Here is a 12789-nt window from a genome sequence, read left to right on the forward strand (position 1 = left end):
CATCCCTGGATCTGCCAGGGCTCAAGATGAGGTCCCTGAGGGATGATAAAAGGTAACCCCACTGATCCCTGCCCCTGCTGCCAGCCCTGGGCCACCCTGGTGGTGGGATGAGCACTTGGCAGCCTGTTCGGACTTCCGCATCTGCATCTCAGAGACATTAGGCAACTGTTAGAAGGGGCAGGGCCTCAGACGGGAAGAGGGGGAGATCTTAGTTCTTTTGAGGGTCAAGGTGAAGACACTAAGGGAAGACTGAAGAGGACGCTGGACCCCAGAGCAGAGTGGGGTCTGGGAGGACATAGGGCAGATGAACCATGCTGCATTTCCTGACATCCGGGTGTCAGAGAGACTGGGGACCTGACATAACGGATGGGGCACGAGTGGGGAGAGGAGAGAATCGAAAGCCCTTACACAGAGACAAGTTGAGGTCCCTGAGGGATGACTGAAGGGACCCCAAGTGAAGACTCTAGGGACCCCAAGGTAAGACTGATGGAACCCCACAGATCTCAGCCCCTGTTATCGGCCCTGGGAGCCCTTGGGGCGAGAAGAGCACACTAGGTCTGTCCTCTCTTCCTGAGTTCCGGGTCTGTGAGTGTGGGGACCAGGTGCGAGGAGCAGGGACCTCTTCCCACCTTTCCTAGTGGGGAGACGACAGAGCCTAGGTCCTACCGGAAGTCAAGGTGAACACCCTGAGTGAGGACTGAGGGTAGTCAGATCTCAGACCAGAGGGAACCTTGGTAGTCCCCAGGCAGGACAACTTCATGCCGCATTGCCTGACATCCCTGTCAGAGAGACGGGCGAAAGCAGCAGAGCCTCCCGATTGCAGACAGGACACTTGCAGCTCTTGCCTGGAGTAGAGGCTCCATGCGAGGAGGGACCGAGACAGTTAAGACCCCAACAGGGAGGGACTTGGCCCTTGCAGGAGGGTCTTGGAGGGCCCAGAGCAGGGTGGTGAGCAGGGTGAGCAGCTTCTTGACATCTGGCCTAGGGACCTCGTGAGGTGAGGTTTTTCGGGTGGAGTGCGGATGTCTTCGGGTTAGCAGAGGCTGGACACACCAATCCCGATGGAGGACTAAGCAGACCCCTGCCTCTGTGGTCAGTGCTGGGAGGCCGGGCAGGACGTGAGGAGGAGTTGAGGACCGAGCATCTCCCCAGCCTAGGACCCGTGGGATTCCCTGGGCAGGTGCGGCCTCTTGTGGGGCCCCTCAGCACTTTTTGTTCAGGCTAGGGTCTTGTTCTGAGTTTCCTTGCAGGTCCCCAGAGGGTAGGGATCAGGTTGTACCAGGGGAAAGGTGAGCACTGCAAGGGAGCCCTGAGGGGACCTCCCGCCACACAAAACTGAGGGGACCTCACAGAGTCCACCCCTCGTACTGTCACAGAAGGCTGAGGGCTGTGCCACAGGATACCCCCGAGCTGCGTCCTCCCTTTCTCTCACAGGATCTGCAGGAACCAGGAGGCGAAAGCAGAGGTCTGAGGCCCATGTCCTGAGGTCAGAGAGCAGAGGTGGTCCAGGCAGTACCCGGAGTCAAGGTGAGGAGGGTGCCCTGAGTGTACACCAGGGGCTCCCCATCCCAGAACAGAGGGGACCCCACATGGGCCTAGTCCCACCACCTTGTCAGCCTCGGAAGTCTTGGACTGTGCTGACTGCACCCTGGGGAGACACCTCACTTCCTTCTTCAGGTAGCCAGGGGACTGGATGCCCCGGAGGCTTGCGCCTGTGAAGTCTGAGAACACCTTTCAAGAGGAGATGCATAAGTGGCCTGTGGCCGCCCAGGGTGTGGTTTTCAGCTGAGGCTGTTCACATCCCCTCTCTCCACCATCCAGGCCTGTGGTCCCCATATGTCCCCATCTGCCCCCCGCCCCCCTCCGCCGCCTCCCTCCTGCCTCAGGCTGTGGTTTGATCCCAGGCATCGCGCTCATGGTCGACATGAGTGAGCTGAGCAAGCTCGAGGAAGAACTTAGGACCCAGGCCCAGGGCCCATTGGAGGCGCAGCTCTCGGGGCCTGAGGCAGGGGAGACTGCAATTGCCCCCCACCCCAGTCTCTGGCCTTGCCCCCGGTAGCTCTGAATGAGATGCTGGCTAACCTGATTAAGTTCCTGCTGCTCATGCATCCGGCCAAGGAGCTGACCTCCCAGGTGGAAATGCTAAAGAAGGTCCTCAGGGATAACCAGGAGCACTTTCCGGTGGTCTTCAGCCAAGCCTCACAGTGCCTGCAGCTGGTCTGTGGTGTGGAGGTGAAGGAGGCGGAACCCAGGGAGCACATCTACATCATGGTCCCCACCGTGGGCCTCACCTATGATATGATGCTGAACAGTGGGCAGGGCCTGCCCAAGGCCGGCCTCCCGGTACTGGTCCTCAGCCTAATCATGTGGAATGGAGACCGTGCCCCCGAGGAGAAGGTCAGGGGAGCACTCAGCAGGATGGGGGGGCTGTCGAGAGTGAGCACTGCAACTTTGGGGAGCCCAGGGAGCTGCTTACCCACATGTGGGTACAGGAGGGGTACCTGGCATACCGGCAAATGCCTGAAAGCCACCCTGCCCGCTCTGAGTTCCTGTGGGGTCCCCAGGCCTATGCGGAGACCAGCAAGTGGGACGTCGTGGCATTTCTGCTCAGGGTCAAACAAAGGGCTTTGAGGGCCTTGCCACCCCTGTCTACGTAGCCTGCAAGGGAGGAGGATGAGGCGGGCTGAGCCAGAGCAGCATCCAGGTGATCCTTCCCTCTGTGATTGAAGAGGGAGAGGTCAGCCTTCTCAGACGTGCTGGCCCAGGCCAGTTGGGGAAACTGGTGTATAGCATCTTTGGATTCCTGTTCTCTGTGATGACATGGAGATTCATCTGTTTTCCATACAGAACTTTCAAAATTTGATTTTTTCTTTTTTCTTTTTTTTGTTCCATGATTGTTTTCATAGAAGGCTAAATAAACTTCAGTGTCTTAACTTAGTGAATGATGTTGATCACAGTGTGTTTGAACTTACCCAGTTGGAGAACAAGAGCTTCGCTGTTTTGTAAAAGAGATTGGAGACTCTTCCATTGTGTTTTGTGGTCCCGAACAGGATGCAATGGAATTGGAATTAGAACTGTTTTGGAAAAGTGAGCTTACTTGGCAGTAATATTGATGGGGGAAGAATTAGATGATAAAAGTAATTGTAGTGAATTCATGGTTCTGTCCTTCTTGTGTGTCATTTTCAAAAACTAAATAATCTCTGTTTATTTGGATTTGCCTGGGTCATTTTAGGAAGTAGCAGAATGAATTGAGCCCCCTGCTCACTGGCTCGTGTATTCCGAAGACCTTTTAGGAGCCTCTGCTCTGTGAAATGCTGTGTTAGCAGTGGGGACACTAGGAGAAGCAGGACACCCCCACACCTAGAGCGACGGTCTAGGAGCTGCAGTCACATGAGGAAGGTGGAAAGACATCCCGTAGTCGCAATGAACAGTGCAACACAGGGCGGGGTGGTGGGGTTACAGGAGGAGTGTTGGAGTGTCAGTGCCTGAGCCAGGGTGGTTTGGGGCTTGGGAAAGCTGGGTTCTTTCTGTGGGAGGTGACTGTGTTGAGGCTGGGTGGTGGCAGCCCTCAGACTTGCAGACAGTGTGTCTTGGGGGTGACGGGAAATTCTGAAGTGGATCGTTGCTGTGAGGTGTCCTTTTGCATCTTGGATAAAGCCCAGAGAGATGTCTTTCTTGGGCAGGAAGGGAGGGGCCCTGGCTCTCGTCACATTGCTCTTGATCACAGGGGCAAAGGAGGTGTTTTCACACCCCACGCTGCTGCTACTGCTGCTACTGCTGCTAAGTCGCTTCAGTCGTGTCTGACTCTGTGCGACCCCATAGACAGCAGCCCACCAGGCTCCCCCGTCCCTGGGATTCTCCAGGCAAGAACACTGGAGTGGGTTGCCATTTCCTTCTCCAGTGCATGAAAGTGAAAAGTGAAAGTGAAGTCGCTCAGTCATGTCCGACTCCTAGAGACCCCACGGACTGCAGCCTACCAGGCCCCTCCGTCCATGGGATTTTCCAGGCAAGAGTACTGGAGTGGGGTGCCATTGCCTTCTCTGACTGAACACCTGACATCTCTCCAATCCCACACTGCCTACCGGATGCTCAACAAAGAGCAGCAGTTAGAACTCATAATGACAAAATCTCCTGTTTTGGGGAAGACAGTCTGAGCAGGTCACATGGGTCTTGAAATTCTCAACCATTTCCAAGTGTCCACTGACTATGTGGCAGGTGCCATGTATGTAGCCAGAATCACATCTTCTGTTCCTGTTGTTCTCTGGCACTCAGCAGGGAGAGCTGCCCCTTCAGCCCCCTGCACCCGCCCGCACACCAGACTGCAGTGACCTCACCACCTCCTGTGGCCCGGAACCCGCTCCTGTCATTTGATGCCAGGCACAGCCTTAACCTGTTGAGTCTCTGCTGCCTCCACACTTCTGAACCTGCCTGAAGCCAGGGACGCTGGTGGATGTTGCATCTTTTTCTTTTTTTTTTTAATATAACAGCAAAAGAGACACAGATGTATGGATGTTGCATCTCTTCTGGCTAGTACTTATTTCTTTTGTCATTTGGATCTCAGACTCTGAGTCTCAGATAAATAAAAAAAGCAGTCAAAATCGCTGCTCTGTGCGTTTTCCTCTTAGAGGTTATGTTATTCAACCGGGGTGTATGTGTGTGTTTGAGGGGTGCGGAGCAGTGTCTTTCCCAGCTGGGAATCAAAGGTCCCAGGATCCAGTCACCCAGCAGGATTTCTCCACTTAGCAGCTTCTCTTCACTCATTTCATCCCTCTGATATCTAGAGCATGGGCACAAGTGGCCAAAATAAAGTCCAGATGACCAAATAAATGGTCATTTCAATATACTTGGTAATCTGCTTTCCCAGGACAGAGAGTAGAGGGCCAGCCCAGGGAATACTGGGCCATACTTCAAAGCAACATTTGCTCTTCTCCAGGATTCTGAGCAGATGGTGGGGCAGTGGTAGAAAACACCTCCTTTGCCCCTGTGGTCAACAGCAATGCAACAACAGTCAGGACCCCTTCCTTCCTGCCCGAGAAAGAGATCTCTCTGTGTTTTATCCAAGATGCAAAAGGATACCTCACAGCAATGATCTTTTTCAGACTTTCCCGTCACCCCCAAGACACACTGTCTGCACGTCTGAAGGATGCCACCACGCAGCCTCATCACAATCACCTCCCACAGAAGGAACCCAGCTTCCCAAAGCCCCAGAACGCCCTGGCTCAGACACTGACATTGCAGCGTTCCTCTAGGAGCCCGAGCGCCCCGCCGTGGGTTGCCTGGTTTAGTGTGACTAGGGGACTTACCTCCACCTTCTTCGTGTGACTATGGCTCCTAGATCATGGCTCAAGGTGTGGGGGTGTCCGGCTTCTCCTAGTGTCCCCACTGCTAACCCAGCCTTTCATGGAGCAGCGGCTCCATAAAGGTCTTTGGAATACACGAGCCAGTGAGCAGGGGGCTCAATTCATCATCCGCTGACTCCTTAAATAACCCAGGCAAATCCAAATGAACAAGACATTATTTAGTTTTTGAAAATGACACACAAGAAGGACAGAACCATGAATTCACTACCATTACTTTTATCATCTCTTCCATCATCAATATTACTGCCAAGTAAGCTCACTTTTCCAAAACAGTTCTCTAATTCCAATTCCATCGCATCCTGTTCAGGACCACAAAATACAATGGAAGAGTCTCCAATCTCTTTTACAAAACAGCAAAACTCTTGCTCACAATCTGGGTAAGCGCAAATGCACTGTCATCAGCATCATTCACGAAGCTGAGACACTGAAGTTTATTTAGCATTCTATGAAAACAATCAGAGTTTGAACATTTTCTAAGGAGAACTGGTGAATCTCCATGTCATCATACAGAAAACAAATGCAATGAAGCTATACACTGGTTCCCCAAACTGCCTCAGGCCCTCACTTCTGAGAAGGCTGACCGCTCCCTCTTCAATCTCAGAGCGAAGGCTCACCTGGATGCTGCTCTGGCTCAGTCCGCCTCATCGTCCTCCCTTGCAGCCTCTGCAGACTGCAGTGCGAAGGCCCTCAAAGCCCTTTGTTTGACCCTGAGCAGAAATGCCATGATTTCCCACTTGCTGGTCTCCGCATAAGCCCGGGGACCCCACAGGAACTCATAGCGAGCAGGGTGGCTGTAAGGCACCTGCCGGTACTCCAGGTACCCCTCCTGCACCCACACGTGGGTCAGAAGCGTCCTGGGCTCCCCAAAGATGCAGTGCACACTCCCAGCATACACACCCAATCTGCTGAGCGCTCCCCAGACCTTCTGCTCAGGGGCACGGTCTCCATTCCGCCTGATCAGGTTGAGGACCAGCACCAGGAGGCCGGCCTTGGGGAGGCTCTGCCCACTGCTCAGCACTGCGTTGCAGCTGAGGCCCAGGATGGAGACCATGATGTAGATGTGCTCCCTGGGGTCCACCTCCTTCACTTCCACGCCAAAGACCAGCTGCAGGCACTGCGAGGCTTGGCTGAAGACCACCGGGAAGTACTCCTGGTTATCCCTGAGGACCTTATTCAGCATTTCCGCCTGGGAGGTCGGCTCCTTGGCTCGATACTTGAGGAGCAGGAACTTCATTAGGCTAGCTATCATCTCATTCAGCGCTTCCTGGGGCAAGGACTCCCCAGTGCCTAAGGAGGACACTGTGGGGGAGGAGGCCGAGGCAGATGCAGCCACCCCTGCCTCAGCCCCCAAGAGCTGCGCATTCACCGGGCCCTGGGCCTCGCCAGGGTCCTGAAAACCTTCCTCGGGCTTGCTCAGCTCACTCATCTCGACCACGAGCGTGATGCCTGGGATCAAACCACAGACAGGAGTCAGCCAGGGTGACAGATGGGGACCACGGGCCAGGCTGGGGGAGAGAGGGGCTGTGAATGGCCTCAGCTGAGCACCACACCCTGGGCGGACTGACACAGGCAACTTACAGGTCTCCGCTTGAGGGGTGCTCTCAGACCTCACAGGGGCAAGCCTCCGGGGCAGCCAGTCCCCTGGCTACCGGAAGGAGGAAGTGAGGTGGCTCCGCAGGGTACAGTCAGCACAGTCCAAGACTTCCGAGGCTGACAAGGTGGGGGATTAGGCCCTTGGGTGGTCCCTTCTGTTCTGGGGTGGGGAGCCCCCGGTGCACACTCAGGGTACCCTCCTCACCTTGACTCCGGGTACTGCCTGCACCTTCTCTGCCCTCTGACCTCAGGGCACGAGCCTCAGTCCTCTGCCTTCCCCTCCTGGTTCCTGCAGCTCCTGTGAGAAAAAGGGAGGGGGCAGCTCGGGGGTATCCTGTGGCACAGCCCTCAGCCTTCTGTGACAGTACGCGGGGTGGACTCTGTGAGGTCCCCCCAGTTGTGTGGTGGGAGGTCCCCTCAGGGCTCCCCTGTAGTGCTCACCTTGCCCCTGGCACCACCTGGTCCCTCCCCTCTGGGGGCCTGCATGGAAATTCAGAACAAGATCCCAGCCTCAACAGAAAGCGCTGAGGGGCTCCACATGCTGCCGAACCTGCCCAGGGCTTCCTGTGGGTCCTAGGCTGGGGACATGCTCGGTCCTCAGCTCCTCCTCACGTCCTGCCTGGCCTCCCAGCACTGACCACAGGGGCGGGGGTCTGCTTAGTCCTCCCTTGGGTCTGGGGAGTTCAGCCTCTGCCCACCTGAAGCCTCTGCCCTCCGCCCAAATAAACCTCACCTCCCGGGGTCCCTAAGCCAGAAGTCAAGAAACTGCTCACCCCACTCCAGGGCCTCCAAGAGTCCCCACAAGGGCTAGGAGCCCTGCCTCCCTGTTGGGGTCTTTCCGCTTCAGTCCATCCTCGCATGCAGCCTGGCCCCTCAGGCAGGACCGGAGATTGTCCCGTCCGCCATTTTGAGACCCCCGCCGCTTTCACAAGATCCCCAGTCTCTCTCAGACCAGCATGTAAGAAAGGCAGACACACAGAATGTGCTCCCAGGGCCGACTACAGGGGCGGGGATCTGTGGGGTTCCGTCGCTCCTCATGCAGGGTCCCCTCAGTCCTCCCTCAGGCACCTCACCTGCCTCCGGCCGGGACCTGGGATTCTCGCCTCTCCCCAGCTGAAGCCCCGCCCCTTATACCACCCCCAGGCTCTCCAAGACCCGGATGTCAGGAAGTCAGACCATGCCTGCTGCGCTCCTCCGACCCCCACAGTTGCCCTGGACTGACGGCAGAGATGAGCTTCTCTGAGGTACCCTCTGATTGGGGTTCAGGGTCCTCTAGTTCCTCCTCAGGGTCCTCAACCTGACACCCCACCGGACCTGGGAATCGGACCACCTAAGGCCCCGCCCCATATGCAAGGTCCCCAGTCTGAGATCCCGACCGACCGACGTCAGGAAGTCAGCCCCCCTACCAGGTCTCCAGTCTGAGATCCGGATACGAGGAAGTGAAACCGCGCACGCTGGGCTCATCCTACCCCAGGGCCACCAAGGACCAACAGCAGCTACAGGCTTCCCTGAGGTCTCCTCTGATTGGGGTCCAGAGTCCGCTCAGTCCTCCCTCAGGGTCCTCAACTTGAAACTCTGGAGGAGCTGGGCTTCTTCCCTCTGCTCCCCCGAGGCCACGCCCCCTTTCCCAGGTCCCCAGTTTCTCTGAGACCTGGATGTCAGGAAATGCAGCATGTGCTCATCCACCCTCTGTGTTCCCTGAGCCTTGATGTGAGGGTCCCGCCTCGGGTCAACACTAGGGGCATCCCTGGATCTGCCAGGGCTCAAGATGAGGTCCCTGAGGGATGATAAAAGGTAACCCCACTGATCCCTGCCCCTGCTGCCAGCCCTGGGCCACCCTGGTGGTGGGATGAGCACTTGGCAGCCTGTTCGGACTTCCGCATCTGCATCTCAGAGACATTAGGCAACTGTTAGAAGGGGCAGGGCCTCAGACGGGAAGAGGGGGAGATCTTAGTTCTTTTGAGGGTCAAGGTGAAGACACTAAGGGAAGACTGAAGAGGACGCTGGACCCCAGAGCAGAGTGGGGTCTGGGAGGACATAGGGCAGATGAACCATGCTGCATTTCCTGACATCCGGGTGTCAGAGAGACTGGGGACCTGACATAACGGATGGGGCACGAGTGGGGAGAGGAGAGAATCGAAAGCCCTTACACAGAGACAAGTTGAGGTCCCTGAGGGATGACTGAAGGGACCCCAAGTGAAGACTCTAGGGACCCCAAGGTAAGACTGATGGAACCCCACAGATCTCAGCCCCTGTTATCGGCCCTGGGAGCCCTTGGGGCGAGAAGAGCACACTAGGTCTGTCCTCTCTTCCTGAGTTCCGGGTCTGTGAGTGTGGGGACCAGGTGCGAGGAGCAGGGACCTCTTCCCACCTTTCCTAGTGGGGAGACGACAGAGCCTAGGTCCTACCGGAAGTCAAGGTGAACACCCTGAGTGAGGACTGAGGGTAGTCAGATCTCAGACCAGAGGGAACCTTGGTAGTCCCCAGGCAGGACAACTTCATGCCGCATTGCCTGACATCCCTGTCAGAGAGACGGGCGAAAGCAGCAGAGCCTCCCGATTGCAGACAGGACACTTGCAGCTCTTGCCTGGAGTAGAGGCTCCATGCGAGGAGGGACCGAGACAGTTAAGACCCCAACAGGGAGGGACTTGGCCCTTGCAGGAGGGTCTTGGAGGGCCCAGAGCAGGGTGGTGAGCAGGGTGAGCAGCTTCTTGACATCTGGCCTAGGGACCTCGTGAGGTGAGGTTTTTCGGGTGGAGTGCGGATGTCTTCGGGTTAGCAGAGGCTGGACACACCAATCCCGATGGAGGACTAAGCAGACCCCTGCCTCTGTGGTCAGTGCTGGGAGGCCGGGCAGGACGTGAGGAGGAGTTGAGGACCGAGCATCTCCCCAGCCTAGGACCCGTGGGATTCCCTGGGCAGGTGCGGCCTCTTGTGGGGCCCCTCAGCACTTTTTGTTCAGGCTAGGGTCTTGTTCTGAGTTTCCTTGCAGGTCCCCAGAGGGTAGGGATCAGGTTGTACCAGGGGAAAGGTGAGCACTGCAAGGGAGCCCTGAGGGGACCTCCCGCCACACAAAACTGAGGGGACCTCACAGAGTCCACCCCTCGTACTGTCACAGAAGGCTGAGGGCTGTGCCACAGGATACCCCCGAGCTGCGTCCTCCCTTTCTCTCACAGGATCTGCAGGAACCAGGAGGCGAAAGCAGAGGTCTGAGGCCCATGTCCTGAGGTCAGAGAGCAGAGGTGGTCCAGGCAGTACCCGGAGTCAAGGTGAGGAGGGTGCCCTGAGTGTACACCAGGGGCTCCCCATCCCAGAACAGAGGGGACCCCACATGGGCCTAGTCCCACCACCTTGTCAGCCTCGGAAGTCTTGGACTGTGCTGACTGCACCCTGGGGAGACACCTCACTTCCTTCTTCAGGTAGCCAGGGGACTGGATGCCCCGGAGGCTTGCGCCTGTGAAGTCTGAGAACACCTTTCAAGAGGAGATGCATAAGTGGCCTGTGGCCGCCCAGGGTGTGGTTTTCAGCTGAGGCTGTTCACATCCCCTCTCTCCACCATCCAGGCCTGTGGTCCCCATATGTCCCCATCTGCCCCCCGCCCCCCTCCGCCGCCTCCCTCCTGCCTCAGGCTGTGGTTTGATCCCAGGCATCGCGCTCATGGTCGACATGAGTGAGCTGAGCAAGCTCGAGGAAGAACTTAGGACCCAGGCCCAGGGCCCATTGGAGGCGCAGCTCTCGGGGCCTGAGGCAGGGGAGACTGCAATTGCCCCCCACCCCAGTCTCTGGCCTTGCCCCCGGTAGCTCTGAATGAGATGCTGGCTAACCTGATTAAGTTCCTGCTGCTCATGCATCCGGCCAAGGAGCTGACCTCCCAGGTGGAAATGCTAAAGAAGGTCCTCAGGGATAACCAGGAGCACTTTCCGGTGGTCTTCAGCCAAGCCTCACAGTGCCTGCAGCTGGTCTGTGGTGTGGAGGTGAAGGAGGCGGAACCCAGGGAGCACATCTACATCATGGTCCCCACCGTGGGCCTCACCTATGATATGATGCTGAACAGTGGGCAGGGCCTGCCCAAGGCCGGCCTCCCGGTACTGGTCCTCAGCCTAATCATGTGGAATGGAGACCGTGCCCCCGAGGAGAAGGTCAGGGGAGCACTCAGCAGGATGGGGGGGCTGTCGAGAGTGAGCACTGCAACTTTGGGGAGCCCAGGGAGCTGCTTACCCACATGTGGGTACAGGAGGGGTACCTGGCATACCGGCAAATGCCTGAAAGCCACCCTGCCCGCTCTGAGTTCCTGTGGGGTCCCCAGGCCTATGCGGAGACCAGCAAGTGGGACGTCGTGGCATTTCTGCTCAGGGTCAAACAAAGGGCTTTGAGGGCCTTGCCACCCCTGTCTACGTAGCCTGCAAGGGAGGAGGATGAGGCGGGCTGAGCCAGAGCAGCATCCAGGTGATCCTTCCCTCTGTGATTGAAGAGGGAGAGGTCAGCCTTCTCAGACGTGCTGGCCCAGGCCAGTTGGGGAAACTGGTGTATAGCATCTTTGGATTCCTGTTCTCTGTGATGACATGGAGATTCATCTGTTTTCCATACAGAACTTTCAAAATTTGATTTTTTCTTTTTTCTTTTTTTTGTTCCATGATTGTTTTCATAGAAGGCTAAATAAACTTCAGTGTCTTAACTTAGTGAATGATGTTGATCACAGTGTGTTTGAACTTACCCAGTTGGAGAACAAGAGCTTCGCTGTTTTGTAAAAGAGATTGGAGACTCTTCCATTGTGTTTTGTGGTCCCGAACAGGATGCAATGGAATTGGAATTAGAACTGTTTTGGAAAAGTGAGCTTACTTGGCAGTAATATTGATGGGGGAAGAATTAGATGATAAAAGTAATTGTAGTGAATTCATGGTTCTGTCCTTCTTGTGTGTCATTTTCAAAAACTAAATAATCTCTGTTTATTTGGATTTGCCTGGGTCATTTTAGGAAGTAGCAGAATGAATTGAGCCCCCTGCTCACTGGCTCGTGTATTCCGAAGACCTTTTAGGAGCCTCTGCTCTGTGAAATGCTGTGTTAGCAGTGGGGACACTAGGAGAAGCAGGACACCCCCACACCTAGAGCGACGGTCTAGGAGCTGCAGTCACATGAGGAAGGTGGAAAGACATCCCGTAGTCGCAATGAACAGTGCAACACAGGGCGGGGTGGTGGGGTTACAGGAGGAGTGTTGGAGTGTCAGTGCCTGAGCCAGGGTGGTTTGGGGCTTGGGAAAGCTGGGTTCTTTCTGTGGGAGGTGACTGTGTTGAGGCTGGGTGGTGGCAGCCCTCAGACTTGCAGACAGTGTGTCTTGGGGGTGACGGGAAATTCTGAAGTGGATCGTTGCTGTGAGGTGTCCTTTTGCATCTTGGATAAAGCCCAGAGAGATGTCTTTCTTGGGCAGGAAGGGAGGGGCCCTGGCTCTCGTCACATTGCTCTTGATCACAGGGGCAAAGGAGGTGTTTTCACACCCCACGCTGCTGCTACTGCTGCTACTGCTGCTAAGTCGCTTCAGTCGTGTCTGACTCTGTGCGACCCCATAGACAGCAGCCCACCAGGCTCCCCCGTCCCTGGGATTCTCCAGGCAAGAACACTGGAGTGGGTTGCCATTTCCTTCTCCAGTGCATGAAAGTGAAAAGTGAAAGTGAAGTCGCTCAGTCATGTCCGACTCCTAGAGACCCCACGGACTGCAGCCTACCAGGCCCCTCCGTCCATGGGATTTTCCAGGCAAGAGTACTGGAGTGGGGTGCCATTGCCTTCTCTGACTGAACACCTGACATCTCTCCAATCCCACACTGCCTACCGGATGCTCAAC

General features: G+C 56.3%; 1 protein-coding gene across 1 annotated transcript; it reads right to left on the minus strand.

The window, feature by feature from the left end:
• Nucleotides 1-5991: 5991 nt before the first annotated feature.
• On the minus strand, nucleotides 5992-6786 carry LOC138071725 (melanoma-associated antigen 10-like). The gene has a single exon (XM_068963177.1). It carries the CDS (start codon nucleotides 6784-6786, stop codon nucleotides 5992-5994), a length of 795 nt encoding a protein of 264 aa, XP_068819278.1.
• Between the last annotated feature and the right edge of the window lie 6003 nt (nucleotides 6787-12789).

The sequence above is a fragment of the Capricornis sumatraensis genome, chromosome X, assembly GCF_032405125.1.
Source record: "Capricornis sumatraensis isolate serow.1 chromosome X, serow.2, whole genome shotgun sequence".
NCBI lineage: Eukaryota > Metazoa > Chordata > Mammalia > Artiodactyla > Bovidae > Capricornis > Capricornis sumatraensis.

Bases quoted from the DNA above. Each gene is read 5' to 3' on its own strand.
- LOC138071725 (XM_068963177.1), bottom strand. From the start codon at position 6,786: ATGAGTGAGCTGAGCAAGCCCGAGGAAGGTTTTCAGGACCCTGGCGAG.